Consider the following 18,565-nt stretch of genomic DNA (forward strand, 5'->3'; position numbering starts at 1 on the left):
TATATGTATTGAACCCCATTTTTTAATAGGGTTATTTGTCTCCCTGCGGTCTAACTTCTAGAGTTCTTTGTATATTTTGGATACAAGTCCTCTATCAGTTGTAGGATTGGTAAAGATTTTTTCCTAATCTGTTGGTTTCCGTTTTGTCCTAACAATAGTGTCCTTTGCCTTACAGAAGCTTTGTAGTTTTATGAGATCCCATTTCTCGAATCTTGATCTTAGAGCATAAGCCATTGGTGTTTTATTCAGGAAATTTTCTCCAGTGCCCAGGTGTTCGAGATGCTGCCCTAGTTTTTCTTCTATTAGTTTGAGTGTATCTGGTTTGATGTGGAGGTCCTTGATCCACTTGGACTTAAGCTTTGTACAGGGTGATAATGATGGGTCGATCTGCATTCTTCTACATGCTGATCTCCAGTTGAACCAGCACCATTTGCTGAAAATGCTATCTTTTTTCCATTGGATGGTTTTGGCTCCTTTGCCAAAATCAAGTGACCATAGGTGTGTGGGTTCATTTCTGGGTCTTCAATTCTATTCCATTGGTCTATCTGCATGTCTCTGTCCCCATACCATGCAGTTTTTATCACTATTGCTCTGTAATACTGCTTGAGTTCAGAGACAGTGATTCCTCCGCAAGTCCATTTATTGTTGAGGATAGTTTTAGCTATCCTGGGTTTTTTGTTATTCCAGATGAATTTGGAAATTGTTCTGTGTAACTCTCTGAAGAATTGGATTGGTATTTCGATGGGGATTGCATTGAATCTGTAGATCGCTTTTGGTAAAATGGCCATTTTTACTATATTAACTTGCCAACTATAAGTTTTAGGATTCACTTATCTTTAGGAGACAACTTCATGTTGTCATTTAATTTTCACAATGTGAGAAATGTATTGGTTAGGTCACTTGCCAAAGGTCAAATCTAAGTAAGATTCCCATTTAGCTTTGTCTGATATTGTCTACCTAGCATCCGCTGTGATGTGGGGTTTTGGTGTTGTTTGTTGTTGTTGTTGTTGTTTTTGTATTGTTTTCTGAGACAGTGTCTCACTTTGCCCAGTCTAGCCTCAAAACTATAATCTTTAACTTCCCAAATGCTGAAAATTTCTTAGTATGAATGAAGCCCATTTTGTTGTGGGCTTACAGGATTGTGGGCAGAAGGCAGACAGTGCTAGAAGTGTGCTCTGGGCATGTTTGCTATATTCTCCTGGAATTGTACTGAAACACAGTAGAAGTGAGCTCTGAGGTAAGGGCCTATGTAACTGTCATAAGTGAGTTAGACAATAGGAAGATACAGAAGTGTGGAGCTCCAGAATATTCTAGATGCACTGTTGATTCTGCCTAGAAACCTCACTTAATGTCTATCATCAAAGTAGACTGCATCCCAACACAAAAGCCAACGCTGCCTATTTGTTTTTGGAACAGAAAGAAAACCCACTATTCCCAGGTTGGTCCATAGAAACCCTCATGCCCTAGTTTCCACTATGTCTTCCCCTGGGATGGAGTTTGTTGGAGCCCCAGAGATGATCAGAGAACTTTGCCGGAAACTCTCTTCCCTTAGAGGTTTAATTCCCAGAGACTGGGACAGAGGTGTGGTGGAGGACAGGTCTCTGAGGACTCATCAAAGCAGAAGCAACTTTCTTCAGTCACAGCAGAGATGACAGTGGGTAAGAGCGGACAAGGGATAAAACCTCTCAGGTGGGAATTGGCCCTGGCCCTGGCAAAGGGTCACACCTGCAGGCAAAAACTCTGTGCTTTCTCCATCCTTGCTCTCCTAGTCTGTGGTTCTTCTGGAAGACTAGAGTCGAAGCTTCTGGAAAGCATTTCCCTAATCCCTAAAGATGGTACCAGGCTTTTAGGGAGGAGTTTTCTCTTTTCTGGGTTTGCTGTAATCCTTTTCTCAGCATCTCTTTCACCTCTTTGTGCATCGCTTCAAAATCTTTCCACAGCCTCTTGGAAGGCATATGTCTCCGAAAGTCCTATGTGTGTGTGCATAGAAGATTCCTGTATGTACGTACTAGAAGATTCGAAGAGTCATTCTAAACAGGAGGCTTTACTCCTGCAAGTCTGTCATCTCTGTTTCCTAAGTTTCCTGCTCTTCTTTTTCAAGGAGATGGTAGCCCTTCAGCTCATCTGCACAGAGGTCACCCCGAAGATCTAAGTCACTAATTGGAGCAGCTGCTGCTGGGTGGTGGCAGTGAATGGCTTCTGCACACTAGAGCTTCTAAGATACTGATTGAGGCCCTTCCTGGTTCCCCAGCACTTCCTACAGTCATTGTTCCTGTGTTTGCAGGTGAGGTTCTTCCTCTTTGCCTCTTGGTCCTCCCTTCCAGGTCCTTAAAAGCCATCAACATTGCTCAAACCACTCCTAGTCCTGACACTCTCTTGCTTACTTCCCTTCAGGTGTAGAAGTCTGTGTGTCTCTGTTTGGCTTCTAACACGCTAGGTTCTTTGTCCCAATCCTTTACTCTATGGGTAGAATTAGAGGAGACATGACTGTTTTATTCAGTTCATCTTCTAAAGCTGGGAGTGTCACTGAAGGGAGGTGGCATTCTCAGAGACCTCTCATAGGTTTTAGGAAGAGTAAGTGTGGTTTGGTATTTTTAAGTCAAGGAAGACTGAACAATAGCTAGACCCCTGGACACTGGCATATGTTTTCATGAGCTCCACAGAGTGCTTGGAGAACTGTCTCTTATAATACTGTGACATCAAAAAAAATATTGTGACATCATATTTTTTCCAGAAAGGCAGGAGTAAAATCCATTCTTGTGGACCAACTACAACCACCTACATGTCTCCTTCTCCAATACAGGGTATCACTCAATCTTTTTCTACCACTCGTGTATGTTCCCTCCTGTTTTCATAGTCACTTTTTGAAGGATAATTAGAACTCAGAGTTTATCTGGAGAAGCACACAGTGGTGTGTGCTTCCCTCTCTCCCATTCATACTTTGCTTTCTCTGTGAGGAAGCTCCTGGTGGGGCCATTTCCCACTCTTTCTGATGCAAACCTCTTCAACAAAATCCCCTGGTGTGCTTCTGTCTCTAATGTACAACAAAGACTTTGGCAAGTTCTGACCCTACAAAAAAAGGGAATTTTAATTGATACAGCATTATGTTGTGTGTTGTTCACTGACAAGGCAAGTTCCTTGACTATTTTTCCAAAATTATTTTAGCGATTTGTTCAATACACCTCTATGAGTGACTACTTGTTTGTTGGTTTCTGTCCTACAGATTTCCACGACAAATCCTATTGGGCAACACTTTAATAATTATATATTTTTTATTCATTTTGACCAGTCCATTGTCTCACAAGCTTAAAAATGCTAGAGATAAAAAAATTGTATCCCACAAAGACTTTCTTCTCTAACTCAGTGCCAGCAATCAGATTCCTAGATTCTTCCCTCCGAGTCAGTCTTGCTGTTTTCTTGCACACAAGCCCGAGGAAGAATTTGATTTGTGAGTAAATGAGTTCATTGCCTTCTATACATTGCTGCATTTTAAAACAATTTAGAGAGAATTCTGTAGCAACGCACTGAAAGTCTATTTCCTATGTACCTCATCCCGTTGTCTATTTAATGTTTCCTCTAAGGAACAATTAGATTGTTTGTGGTTTTTATAAACTTTAATCAAATCTACGTCTTATCGACAAGTAATTTTGCATATGTTCAAATATTTCCATAAGCTTGCCTGCCAGGAGAGCTATCCTTATTTTGGATCTTTATTTTCTGAGTATCTGTCTTCTGAATGCTTCTTTCCCCCCTTATCATCATCTTACCACTGCCTTTCCATGTCATAACCTCGTGTTTATTTATAACACTTTATCTTACTCAGAGGTGGCACAATGGTCTAGACACTTCCCTGAGAAGTCTTTTTTCTCTTATCTACCACCTTGTTGGTTTTCCTTCACTAGTGGATAGAACATTTTTATGTCTTTTAGCCCTTGGATGTTGGCTTATATTAAAGTATTAAGTATTAGTATTAAGAACAAGTTAGATAGCAGTTGGTAGTGGTGCACACCTTTAATCTCAGCACATGGGAGGCAAGGCAGGTGAATCACTGTGAGTTCGAGGTCAGTCAGGACTACACAGAGAAACTCTCTCAAAAACTAAACAAAAGGAGACAGATGAAAAACCAAGTTACCTCTGAATTATACGCCTGTATTTTTTTCCCTGTCTGGCATCAGTAAATGGTTCCAGAGCTACTCAAATTCCTGACTGCAGGGAGGGCCCTTCTGTTTCCTGCGTGGTGGAAATGAATCTGGGCCCAGGAAACCCAGACGGTGCACCATCTTCACATTGCCCCTTGTCCTTGCGGTAGTCTTAACTTCCCTGGTCTTTAACTCCATTTCCCTTTCCCCAGAGAAGCAGTCTAGTCTGTCTGCTGTGGGTGAGGAGGGAGCCCATTTGTGTGTGGTGAGGAGGCACATGCATGGCAGTGTGTTTCCTCGGTAGACTTCCAGGCGATGCCTTTGTTGGTCTCACACTCATCCAGGTTTACATGGCTGCCTCCTGCAACCAATTCTGAGCATTTGGGTGCTTGCTGTGTTGTTACTACTCTGTATCATCACTGTCACTACAGAGCTTAGCTGTCATAGCTGGAAGTCGGTCACCTTCCACCCAGCTGCTCTCAGTATCTAACAGTAGGGCTTGCTGCTGCCCTCACATTTACTTTCATTGTTTCTGTGGCCACTCTTCTTAGGCTAATGTCCTTAATGGGCATGCACAAACACCCATCTTCCCCAGAACTGGAGAGCTTCAGACTGTCTGCATTTTCAAGTCAACCCTTAGTGATCCTCAGTGGCTGAGGCGGGGCTCGAGGGAGCACCTAGTACAAACCTGCTCTCCTTTCCCTGACACAAAGGCAGACTATAAACAGAGCCTATCTATGTGACTTAACTCAACATCTTTCCTGGTCCTTGGGAGAATGTGTGCTCCTGTTCTCGCCAGTATGAACAACTGAGCTTGGTTTTGTTCATCTCTCTGGAGAAGGCACCTCTGGCCTCTATGAATAGCTGTTCCTTTCCTACCTTCTTATTTATTTCTTCTAAGTCTCTACTGCTTCTGCCCCTCCAGGATGTTTTGCATGCTCAGCCTTTGGTACCCAGAATTTCATCTGTTCTCGACTTTCTCATTGCTCTGGGGGAAGTGTGTGTATATATATGCATATATGTATGTGTATATATATGTATATATGTATGATGTATATACACCATATATATGATATATGTATATACATCACACACACACACACACACACACACACACACACACACACACACACACACACATAAAGACAGGGTCACCTTGTGTAGTTCTGGCTGTCCTGGAACTCACTTTGTAGACCAGGCTGGTCCTGAACTCATAGAGATCCACCTTCTTCTGCCTCTCAGGTGTTATGATTAAAGGCTTGCACCATGATGCCTAACTTAAAATATCTTTTAAGTTTTTAAATTAGAGATTTTTATTCCACACTTGTCACAATCATAAATAAATATTCTGACTTTTTTTGCTAATTTTTTAATTGGTTGGCAGTGATCATGAGAAGACTAATAAATTTTAGGTGCTGAACTATACATAATTTAGTTTTTCTAGGTTTTGGAGCCACGCAATAGCCTAATATAGCATAATTTTAAAATTATATTTATGCTCCATGTCTCTTACAGGAAATGTAGAAAGTAAAAAGAAATTTAGGGAAGTGACATAAATTCACTTTTTAATGCCACTATATAGAAAGGACTACACTGTTAGTACCTTGACATATTCCTTTGAAACTTTTAGAAATACTTAAAACTATTGGAATTTTTAAATTAAAATGTCATAAATAGCCAAATGTGGTGGCACATACCTTTAATTCTAGCATTCTGGAGTCATAGGCAGGTGAATCTTTGTGAGTTTGAGACTAGCCTGGTCTTTAAAGTGAGTTCCAGGACAGCTAGAGCTAGAGCTGTTACACGGAGAAACTGTGTCTTAAATAACATAAAACAAAATGTCATAAATATCCTATTGACTAAAATGACTTTATCATATGTCATAGTTTATTTAGTTACTTTTGAAATTTTTATTGTATTTATTTGTGCGCGTGCACATGCGTGCGTGCATGCGTGTGTGTGTGTGTGTGTGTGTGTGTGTGTGTGTGCGTGTAAAACACACCTATGGTGGTCAGTAGACAACCTGCACTCATCTTTCTCTGCTAACATTTGGTCCTGGGGATTGAACTTAGGTTGTCAGGTTGGGCTGTGAGCCTCTGAGCCATCTCACCAACCCATCGTTACTTCTTTGTGTTGGATGTTTTCATTGCCTCGGATTCTTCATTCATTAAACTTCTTTTTTTTTCTTTTCTTTTATTTTTTATTTTATTTTATTTTTTTTATTAACTTGAGTATTTCTTATATACATTTTGAGTGTTATTCCCTTTCCGGTTTCTGGGCAAACATCCCCTCCCCCCCCTTCCTTATGGGTGTTCCCCTCCCACCCTCCCCCATTGCCGCCCTCCCCCGACAGTCTAGTTCACTGGGGGTTCAGTCTTAGCAGGACCAAGGGCTTCCCCTTCCACTGGTGCTCTTACTAGGATATTCATTGCTACCTATGAGGTCAGAGTCCAGGGTCAGTCCATGTATAGTCTTTAGGTAGTGGCTTAGTCCCTGGAAGCTCTGGTTGCTTGGCATTGTTGTTCATATGGGGTCTCGAGCCCTTCAAGCTCTTCCAGTTCTTTCTCTGATTCCTTCAATGGGGTCCTATTCTCAGTTCAGTGGTTTGCTGCTGGCATTCGCCTCTGTATTTGCTGTATTCTGACTGTGTCTCTCAGGAGCAATCTACATCCGGCTCCTGTCGGCCTGCACTTCTTTGCTTCATCCATCTTGTCTAATTGGGTGGCTGTATATGTATGGGCCACATGTGGGGCAGGCTCTGAATGGGTGTTCCTTCAGTCTCTGTTTTAATCTTTGCCTCTCTATTCCCTGCCAAGGGTATTCTTGTTCCCCTTTTAAAGAAGGAGTGAAGCATCCACATTTTGATCATCCGTCTTGAGTTTCATTTGTTCTAGGTATCTAGGGTAATTCAAGCATTTGGGCTAATAGCCACTTATCAATGAGTGCATACCAAGTGTGTTTTTCTGTGATTGGGTTACCTCACTCAGGATGATATTTTCCAGTTCGACCATTTGCCCTCTAATTTCATAAAGTCATTGTTTTTGATAGCTGAGTAATATTCCATTGTGTAGATGTACCACATTTTCTGTATCCATTCCTCTGTTGAAGGGCATCTGGGTTCTTTCCAGCTTCTGGCTATTATAAATAAGGCTACGATGAACATAGTGGAGCACATGTCTTTTTTATATGTTGGGCCATCTTTTGGTCATTAAACTTCTTAAGAAGTACTTTAAAGGCCAATGGGATCATTCAGTTGGTAAAAGCCTGAAGCCCGGAGACCTGGGTTCCATCCCTGGGACACTTGTAGTGGAAAGAGAGCACTGCTTGTGCAAGTTGTCCTCTGAACTCCACACAGGTGCTGGGGAACATGTGTGTAGACACACACACACACACACACACACACACACACACACTCAATAAATGTAATTGAAATGTGTTTCTTAAACCTACTGTAAGCTCTCATATTTGAAAATAATAAGGAACCTCCTTCGGCCTCAGTTTACCATTAACTAAATGGAGTTAATGATCATCCTTTCCCCCTAGGACTTTGTGTTCATGTTTGCTTTTGCTTTGAGATAGGGTCTCACTATGTAGCCAAGGCTGACCTTGACCCCAAGATCTCCCTCCCTTAGTATCCCTCATAGGTGGGCTCACAGGTGTGCACCACCACACCTTTAAGGGTAGCTATGAAGTTTAGATGAGAAGACACAGCAGAGTCCATGTCATGGTTCCCAGCAGATGACAAGTGTTCCAAGCAATGGCACCCATCATCATTTTAAACCACTAAGTGCTGCTTAAGTTCCTACATCTCTTTGCTACCGGCTTCTGTTCTTCTTGTTGTCTCTACTTAAACTGAAGTTTAGCAAGATTATGTCAGATGCCCACTTGTTCATTCTTAATACCTGAGTACTTTAAAAAAAAAAGCAGAGCAAATCCTCAAGTGGATTTGGGACCTGGGACCTTTGTTGATTTTATGTTATCTTTTTGTGTGGTGATGATGTTTGAACCCAGGACTTTGTGCATATGAGGTAAGTGATCTATCCCTGAATGACATCTGTTCCTTTGACCTAAAGAACTAGGGATGAGAACAGGAAACTAGAACACAGTTCATGGCAGGGACAGAGACAATTTCTTACCTTAGTTAAAAAAAAAGCTTGAAACTAATTTCTCAGTTATACACAGAAAGTGTTAGGGCAACCACGCCCTCTCTCTCTCTCTCTCTCTCTCTCTCTCTCTCTCTCTCTCTCTCTCTCTCTCTCTCTCTCTCTTTTTCCAAATCTTTAAAGAGGCTACACATTTACTCTAAACCAAGTCATTTTTACAGATGACAATACTCGAAGTGGTGGTTTTGCACACCTTTAATCCAAGCAATGGGGAGGCAGAGGCAGGCAGATCTCTATGAGTGTAAGACCAGCCTGGTCTACAATTTCAAGACATCAAGTTCTGGGATAGCCAGGGCAACATAGAGAAACTCTGTCCCAAAAAAACAAAAACAAAAACAATAGAAACAAACAAGATGACAACGCATTGGGCCAAGTTACAATGCCTTCAATATTATATATATTATAATGCTGATCTTGTAAACTTGCTTCCAGATCCCAGCGCTCCCTAACAATGACCTGGACAGGCAACCAGACTCTCATCTCTCACTTCGTCCTCCTGGGCCTCTTCACCCACTCCCCACTGCATCTCTTCCTCTTCTCCATCATTATGCTCATGTTCCTGGTGGCCCTCTCCGGCAACGGGCTCATGATCCTCCTCATCCTTGTGGACTCTCGCCTGCACAGCCCCATGTACTTCTTCCTCAGTTGGCTGTCCCTCATGGACCTCATGCTCATCTCCACCATTGTGCCACGGATGGCTGCTGACTTTCTCATGGGCCGTGGCTCCATCTCCTTCACTGGTTGTGGGCTCCAGATTCTCTTCTTCCTCACCCTCCTGGGGGATGAGTGCTTCCTGCTGGCCTTCATGGCCTATGACCGCTATGTGGCCATTAGCAACCCGCTGAGGTACTCTGTAATCATGAGCCACCGTGTCTGCTGGCTCATGGTAGCTGGGTCTTGGCTCTTTGGCCTGGTAGATGGACTGATCCAGGCTGTTTTTACGCTTCGCTTCCCCTACTGCAGTTCCCAGGAGATCGACCACTTCTTCTGTGAGGTTCCTGCTGTGCTCAAGCTGGCCTGTGCTGACACCTCCCTCTATGAGACCATGATCTATGTCTGCTGTGTCCTCATGCTTCTCCTGCCCTTTTCTGTCATCTCGGCCTCCTACCTCCGGATCCTGGTGGCAGTGCTCCGGATGCGCTCTGCAGAAGGTCGGCAGAAGGCCTTCGCTACCTGTTCCTCCCACATGATTGTGGTCTCCCTCTTCTACGGGGCTGCCATGATCACATACATGCGACCACAGGCCTACCATTCCTCCAAGCAGGACAAAGTGGTCTCTGCCTTCTACACCATGATCACCCCCATGCTCAACCCTCTTATTTACAGTCTAAGGAACAAAGAAGTGACTGGGGCCCTGAGGAAACTCCTGGGAAAGTGTCCCTGTGGAGGTGGAACTCTTGTTTGAAGTTGGTGTCAGAAGAGGTGAAGTGTGGAACTGAGAGCCTGGTTCCCCCAGCTGCGGTTTGTCTGGGGGAGATACAAATGTACCATATTGAAAACATGCGCACACGTTTGTGTTTTCCTCAATCTTGCTTGTTTTTTACTGGGTATAAAATTATATGCTGGCATTTATTTTCTGTCTTTAAATGTCTTTTTATTAGATTTTCTGGTTACTTCTGATAAGTTCTCAACTATGTCTTTTAATGGAAAGCCTATATTGTGAAGTTACTTTTAGCTACTTTTCTTTACACATCTTGTTTTCAGCAACTTGAAAACGGCATGTCTCTAGTGTGGGCTTGTTTTCCCCTAAGATTGTTGGATCTGTGGATTAGACAATAGCAATCTTTGTAAAGACAATGTATATGAATACCAGCAAATTTGGGGGCTTTTGTGGACTTGATACTTACTTTGTCATTTTGAAAGGTCTCACTATGTAGGTCAGGATGGCTCCAAATTCTCCAGCCTCCTGCCTGAGTCTCCTCTGTGCTGGGATTATAGCACTACATGGCTCAACTCTTTTCCCTAGGACTGTGGATGAATATTCTACAGACACATATTCATCACAATTATCCTATGATATATGAGCTTGTCTCCAACTTAACAATTTAAGGCCACCAGGCTGCTCAAACGTGGGTATCTGATATGGCTGTAATTCTTTCATTTGCCTTCATTTTATTTGGTTCTGCAATATTTGATTACCTCATTTTGCAGTTCAGAGATCAGTACTCTAACCTACAGGCCAAATCTTGCCCACTGGTTGTTTTAGTCAAACTCCATTAGGCCTCCTTCCTGATAAACAAGAGCTTGGTAGTTGTGACATCCCTGTGTGCCCCGCAAATCCTGAAGTATGAACGATCTTACCTTTTACAGGATAAGCCTTATCTGCCTCCACCTTAGATCGCTGCCATTTCCCCCTCTATTTCCAAGATGGCTCCTATTTCACACCATAATTCAGCATTTCAGCCATTGTATTTCTCAAGTCTAGAGTAATTTTATCCTTAGGGCTTCCATTTCTCTTGCAAACACAACTGAAGATCTCTGTATGTTCAAGTAGTCTCATAGTCTTTACATTCATTAACCAATTTAGGAGATTTAAAACCATGATCTATTTCTAAACTTATGAGATCTGTTTGTCTGGATGGCTTTTCTTTGAACAAGGTCTCTCTTTTTTTTTCTTTTTGCATGTGCTGTATTTTCTGACCCTGCTGTGCACTTTGAATAAAATTCATATTGAAGGCTAAACTAGACAATTCTTGCTCTATTCCTTTTGTTTTGAGGGAGAATGCCGTTCTTCAAACTGACTGTTAATCCACTAACTGTCAATCGGTTTCTCTTTGGTTTAAAATGAGATATCTGCCCTTCACTATGACCCTTTTTATTGCAATGTCCACTTAGGGTATTTGTCTGAGCATAATTGGATTGGAGCTGCTCGGGATTGGAATTCATCTCTACTAGCATGTGCTTAGTTCTGTATGCACCATCAGCAGAGCCTGGCTAAAATGCAATTGGGAGAACTTTCCCCCTTTCTTTTCTTTTTTAGCTTCATTTTTTTCTATCAATTAGCAAAATATCTCTGGGGAGAGTATTTACATTCACTAGGAGACAAAGACAGGAAGGCTGCAAGGTGGAGGGCAGCCTGGGCTGTGTAGTAAGACCCTTTACTCAAAGAAAAGGTTTTAATGAATGATACTTATAGCTGGGATTCTACCAGATTCCAACCTGTTGTACTAAGTCCATTAATTGTAGGGGAATTTTAATCCAGCTAGGAATGGAGCACAGTGGTAGAACACTTGTCTAGCATATGGGGGTTCCTAGGTTCGATCCCCAGTACTAAGGAACTAAAAAACCAAAATATAAATTACGATCCCGTCTCTCGGCACTGCAAACGTCTCTTGCCAGTGTAATGCCATCTTTTGTCAGTGGGCATGGCTTATTCGGTGACTGATGATTTTTCCTCCCAGTAATATCTTAGTTGACCACCATGAATTCTGCCTCTGTATCTATCTTCCATCTGTCTCTTCACCTCCAGTCCTGGAATTGAAGGCAGACATCACAGCCACTGGGACAGGACTCCACTCCTGAGTTATCGTGCTAATTCTCTATCCCCTGGAGACAGACTTTACATAAAGTATGTTGTCCAGTTTAATATTTAAACCATTTAAATAAAATCGTTTAAAATAAAACCGTCTTGGCTTGGGGAGCTATCTAGAATAGTAGGTGGAAAGACTGTAAGAGACAGGGAGAACACCCAGGAAACCATATTTTCCAGACATACCAGGATTGACAGACATGATTGTATACATACATATGAACCCATTTCTATAAAGAATGGTACCATTTTTGTTTCAAAGTGAAAGCTTCAAGGGAGAGGGGAAATATTTTTTGCCTTCAGTGTCTTTTAATATTTTTATTTATTGCATGTGGGGTGGCGTATGCTATGTGTGCCTGTGGAGGCCAGAAGAAGTGTCAGATACCACGGAGCCAGAGTTACTGATGTTGTGAGCCACACAACGAAGGTTCTGGGAACTGAACAGAGACTGTGGCAGCATGCACAGGCCTGCACAGGTTCAAGCCAGATGGAGTCCCAGCACTGAGAAGGGACTGGGATGTAGATCCAAGATCCCATTCATAACTAAAAGTCTATCATCAATTTACAACTGATTGCAAAAAAAAATAGTTTTATTTCCAGTGGGGTCTCACTGGGTAATAACCCACACTGAAGGGTAGGCCTAGCAGTAGATGGCCAACACTCTATAAACTTATTTTGGGTATTTTTGGAGGTTTTTTTTCCCTGTCATAGGCTTGGTTTGGGCTTTATTTTTTCTAACTGGTCTTGCTTGTATATTAGAGTTTCCAGTTTTGTGTTTTTTTTCTGTTTTGTGTGTGTCTGTTTCTGTATCTATGTATGTGTGTTAGCACTTTAATTTGGTTTTAAATGCTTGTTTTTTAAATTGGATCTTTCTTTTTGAAAGAATGAGGAAAATGTGGAGTTGGATGTAGGGGAGAAGGGGGGAAGGATCTGGGAGGAGATGGGGAAACTATGATCAGAGTATATTGTATGAAAAAAGATTTTCAATCAAAAAAAAGTTTTGGCCTCTTTAAACCTCTAGTAGGAGGATATTTAAAACTTCTCTGTAGTGCTGGTTGGTATTGAGAGCTTTCGCACAAGCTAGATAGGCCCTATATCACTGGACTGTACTTCCGGTCCCAAACTTATTTTACATGTTAGTCAATTAGTAATCACACAATCCTATATGTACACACACACACACACACACACACACACACACACACACACACACACACACACACACGATGCTGATGACTAAATTGAGGTCCCAGTGTTCTGCCATGTCATCCCCAGCCTTCAGTCAGAATCCTAAGGGCTGTGTCAGCTGACCTGTACAACGGCTTCCTTCGTCTCTCAAGCACTTTATTGAAAGGGTCAGTGCTAATGTGAGAGCCCAGGGGAGCGAGCATACATCAGGTCCAAGTTGAGCTTAGATTACTCCAGGCCTTGGCAATGGCTCTAGTGTTGTTGGGCATGCTGCTCCTTGCTGTATCTTGGTCAGGTCTCTACCAGGTACCACTCTGGGAGTTCAGTGGTTAAGTGCTTAAGACCCAAAACCCAAAATGCCAAAAATGAGATTTTAAAACATTTCAGTTGCTACAGAATGGAAGAAGTGAAGAGGAAATTGAGAAGGGAGGAAGTGTGTCACCCTGAGGGCTACTAGGAGGAAGGACAGAGAGTCCCTTAGGAGATGTGTGTCAGGAAGGGGTTTACCTAACGCTCCAGCAGCTGCTGTCTTAGTGGTGTGGTTTCTGGAGCTATATTGTTTGAAGGAGTTGATCCATAGCTGAGGTTGAAGGAGAGCAAACAAAATGTTGGTCTATTCATTTCCTTATGAAAGGAACTTTTCATAAGTGAAGTTATAAAGGCTACCTGTGATGTACCAGGCAGGCTTTTGTATGAGGAAGAAATGTACCTAAGCCAAAGGCATAGAAAAGTTAAATCCAAGTCATTTCATTACGCACAGATTTCATAATTCAATGAAGAAATATGATTTTGGCCTTCTCAATGGTCTTGGAGGATTCTTAGGAAGGCAGAGTAAGGCCTGTGTATACTTCCCATGTGCTACACTCTAGACTGGTGTAACTAGACTCTAGGCTGGGCCAGCAGATGAAAATCAGGCCCCTTTGACCTTTTCCTATCTTTATTTCCCTTTAACCTTTTCATCTCTGTCCCAACTCATCAATGGCATCAAAGTAACAGAAAGATAGAAAGGACACAGAAGACAGTGAGAACTCACATTTTATATTTACTGGTTCCGTTATTCAGATTGGCCCAAGCCCGCACATGTTGTCTCAGGCAACTGGCAACATTATATAGTTATTATGTGTGTGCACCCGAGAAGGAGTGGAACTGTGAGTGCATGTGCACACGTGTGCACATGTGTTCACTATCTGTCTCTGTCACAGACAAGGACATTCTTATTTATTTCTGATGTGTGTTTTTGGTAGTCCTGTGACGGTTTTTCTTTTTTAACCTAAATTTGCTCACGTTTTCCAACCACAGCTAAAAGTGTCAAAAACATATTTGACTATTGTTCTCACATCCCCAGTCCCATCCCCAGTTACTCTTAAGGTACCTTGAGATAATTAACTGATGGTGATTAGCTTGCTTTAACTGCAACAATGGGTGTCAGGAAAGTACCCTGCTAACCTCTGATATCTGCTATGGGTAAGAGCTTCTGGCTGGGCTCACAGCTCTCAGAGATCATGCCTGGGACCACTTCTGCAGCCTCTGTATCACTGAGCCATATGCTGAAAGAGGCCTTGAAATGTAATCTAATCTGGGATTTTTATGGCTAAAAAATTAGTAATGATAATCTATTTCTCTCTCTCTCTCTCTCTCTCTCTCTCTCTCTCTCTCTCTCTCTCTCTCTCTCTTTCTCTCTCTCTCAGCTCCAGAATGGATACTCAAAAATGCCCAAGTCTATCCTAGTCAAAAGCCAAGTAGTAGTTATCTAGGTCTATAACACAGACAGTGTTAACTAACGATGCTCCTTTTTAATGGATTATAGAGAGGTTTGTTCCACTGGACTCTTTCAGAGCCTGTAATACTTTCTCTGAGTCTTTGTTGCAGTGGAAAACTCTGTGTTGGACTTCAGCTTCTCCCATAATTTTTCTACATTATACCATGGCACTCATATCTTAATTGTCAGCTGCTATTTTGAAAGTGTTATATTATGGTTTAGGCGCAAAAGTTCAAAACATATTTTATTTTACCAAACTTTGTAAGGATGGACAAACATACCAGTTAGTTACCCAACAGCCACTACTAAATGTTTAGCCTTTGTTCTTATTTATTCTAGTGTCATGGATCAGTGTTACACCTTGGGGGAAATATTTTATTAATATTGTTATACTCAGTAGGTATTTGGACCATTTTGTATTCTTATATAATAATTGTTTACAATGAATCTTCTAAATCTATAGTATGAAGGAAAGTCATGAAGACTCTGCTCTTGAAGCACTGTTATCTTATAATTCATTTAGCATGTACTTTTGTTTTTACACTCAGGGCTGGAAATGTAGCCCAATGGAAATGTCTATATAGTCTGCATGTATTGTATATGTATCTATAGTGTATGATGTATATATATGTAGGCTTGATCTCTAGCAGCTGGGGAAGAGAGATGGGAGGAAATGAGGTTAGAGAAGGAGATAAAATAAGGGAAGCAAAGTGATTTGAAGATGCCATTTTTCTGGCTTTGAAGGTGGAGGAAGGGGCCAAAAGCAAAGGAATACTGACAGCCACTCTAAGCTGAAAGAATCTGAGCCAGCATCCAGCAAGCCCCGGCAAGCCTCTTGTTTCTGTCCTACTCAGAGCTGAAGTTCCAGGAATGCACATGTATGGAGCTTGTTACATGAAGCTGAGATCTGGGCCTCATGAATGCACAGAATGAGCCCTTCACTGCTGAGCCATCTCTCCTGCCCCAAGATTGATATCTTTAGTAATAATCTAGGAAGCTAAACATTATTAATTATGACTAAATGACCAAGTCTTGACAAATAACCTGTCGGGTCTTGTAATTCTTCCCTTGTTTCTGCATTAAGATCAAGTATGAAAGCCCAAATATATATCCTAACTAACCATGAGTCAGGCAGCTCACTCCACTTCAGTCACTCTAGTTTGCCCATGCCAACATCCTACAATCAAAGCATACCTGAATCTTACTTACTTTGCTCCCTCTCCCTTTTTAGGGATGGTCTCTCTGTGTAGCCTCCAGCTGGTCTGGAACTTGCTATTAGTCCAGGATGCCCTGAAACTCAGAGACCCACCTGCTCCTGCTTTCCAAGTTCTGGGACTAAAGGCGCACATCACTAGGCCCAGCTATTCCTCACCCCACCATCCGGAGCCTCTGCCAATCAAAACTCAAGAGACAGTAGCCGTCTCCCTTGCTATAGCAACTCTGGGTAAAGAGACTTGAGTTTTCTTTGGTTGGTCTATATTAATTTCTACAATGTTCAATAATTATTTGTGTATTGAGTGATTAACCAGTGAGTGATATAGGAAAGTATGGGATGTGAATTCAAAACAAAGGTCACAGAACACGTGACCTGGTCATCCATTAACAAAGCTCCCAGAGTACAAGCAGACATTCTGGAACTCAGTAGTTACCCTGGGACAAGGTAAATGTGACTCTTGGGGAAGAGTAGGTAGCATGTCAGGCAATATCCCATGGGTGTCTCCTTCTGCAATTTAATGGGAGTCTAGGGTATTTACCAAAGTTAGGGCTATGGGGAGTGAACTTTGTCCTGGAGCCAATTCATTATTTGGGTTTCCTTTTTGGCATGGTGTTCATGTCTATTATTCCCTGGTCTCATTAACAGCTGGGTCTTGTGTCCCAAAATATCTGCTGTGATTAAACCTGGGACATGATCTCATTATCAGTTTTGAAAGAAACAGAAGACCTTGAGTGGTTAGTTCTATAAATTTTTATCTGGAGCGTTGGGGTTGGGGGGGATAGAGTATGTAGATGTCTCTCCCAGGAACCACACTTACACACTCCACCAAAGCCTGGATTTGCAGAGTGAAGTAGAAGGTGAACTATGGGGAGATGAATGTGGGTGGAAGATACAGAGGAGGTGAGGGAGGGTCCGAGAGATGAGGACTGAAGGTAGTCAGGAATTGGGAAGAGCTGTTCTGACTAGCCTTTCACTTCAGGTTCTCTGGAGAAGGTTGGGCTGAATATAGAGATACCTGTGAGCTTTGACTGGCAAAGGCACCGGGAAGCAGGAAGGTGGCACAATGGTTTCCACAATGGTGAAAGTGTTGTCTTGGTTCATCTACTCTTAGGCTGAGTTCCAAGGTCAGCAAGATGATCCGTTGAGTCCCAACTGCATGTGTATCCACTTGTACTCTGACTCTCTCAGTGCGATAGCCTGAGCAGATGATCTTGAACTCCATCCAGGCTATGCTCTGACTTGCTCTGTGGGTGCATGTCTGCAGCTTGCTATGTCTTACATCGTTCCCTATCGATTTCTATGACCTTCGAACTCTATTCAGCTTTTCTCCTAGTATCAAATGAGAATAGTATAGACCCAGATTGCCTTAGTCCAGTGTGCGTAAACCTATTTACTTTCCCTGTAGCTCACCCAAGGAGCCGAAAAACAGTAAGTGGCAGAGCCCCATCCAGACCCAGTAAACAAGGATGCCAGGAGTGTGCACCAACACATTTGCTTTTTACTTTGTTTTTGGTTTTGTTTTACTTGTTTTCAGAGACAAGCTTTTCTACCTGTAGCCTGGGCTGTCCTGGAACTCTCTGCATTCCTCCTTTCTCAGCCTCCTGGAAACCAAGAATACAGATGTGGGCCACCATGCCTGGCAGGTTTTGCTCTTTAAAACATGTGCCAAAGTGTTGCAGAGACACAACACGATTAAGAACCAGAAACCTCTTCCTCCCTCAGAAGCGCAGAACTGTCTCTGGTTAGAATATGGAAGATGCTTATTGTTCCTTTCAGTAAAGCCTGGTCAGCTAGTGGATGACTGGTCCAATCACCAAAGCAAAGGGCACGGAAGTTCCTGCTTCTGCTCATAGAAGTACTCATTTCAAGTCTGTTGTAGCATTCTTTGTCTTGCTTTGATACTTTCAAGTTTCTGTTAAAGATTCCTTCCTCCTTCCTTCCTTACTTTTCTCCTCCTTCCCTGTATCTATATTTATCCCTGTGAGTCCAGAGAGGCCTCAAACTTGTGATCCTCCTGCCTCAGAGTACTGGAATTATAGGCTTGAGCTACCACATCTGGTTTGTTTGGGTTGCTAACTTGATATTACTCTTTGGGCCATAATCCAATGTTGTACGGGTACACACTACAGGATGCTTGGATCAAGCTAACGAACAAGCATATCCATCCCCTCACATCCTTATTTCTTGAGGGTGAGAAAGTGCACGTGTTGCCAACTCTTAGCAGTTATGAAATATGAAGTTTACTTTGAACCATGCTCACTGTGTTAGGCAGTAGATAAGAAAATGGGTTTTCTCCTCTGCACTGTGACTTTTTGCCTTTTGACTGAGTCTCAGGGAATGTCCTGAATTCTGACAGATGCTACTTATCTTAGAGAACCGATAGTGTACACTTCTGTGACCGCCACTTAGGATGTGAGCACTGGCCCAATTTTTCCTTCGTAAATTGGATGAATGTAGCCAAATAGTTCCTGGTTCCAAACAGTTGCATCCACCTAGATTGAGCATAAATAAGGCAAATTGTATTTGACCGTGACACACACATAGTCACGTCCCCAGTATCTGCCCTCAGGT

The 18,565-nt window shown here is 42.3% G+C and overlaps 1 protein-coding gene across 1 annotated transcript; it reads left to right on the forward strand.

The window, feature by feature from the left end:
* Positions 1-8,753: 8,753 nt before the first annotated feature.
* Positions 8,754-9,707, forward strand: LOC116910259 (olfactory receptor 56-like). Its single transcript, XM_032914144.1, has one exon. It carries the CDS (start codon positions 8,754-8,756, stop codon positions 9,705-9,707), a length of 954 nt encoding a protein of 317 aa, XP_032770035.1.
* The last annotated feature ends 8,858 nt before the right edge of the window (positions 9,708-18,565 follow it).

The sequence above is a fragment of the Rattus rattus genome, chromosome 9 (assembly GCF_011064425.1).
Source record: "Rattus rattus isolate New Zealand chromosome 9, Rrattus_CSIRO_v1, whole genome shotgun sequence".
In the NCBI taxonomy this organism is placed as follows: domain Eukaryota; kingdom Metazoa; phylum Chordata; class Mammalia; order Rodentia; family Muridae; genus Rattus; species Rattus rattus.

What these genes read in the sequence shown, in the direction of transcription:
- LOC116910259 (XM_032914144.1), top strand. Translation starts at nt 8,754, where the DNA reads ATGACCTGGACAGGCAACCAGACTCTCATCTCTCACTTCGTCCTCCTG.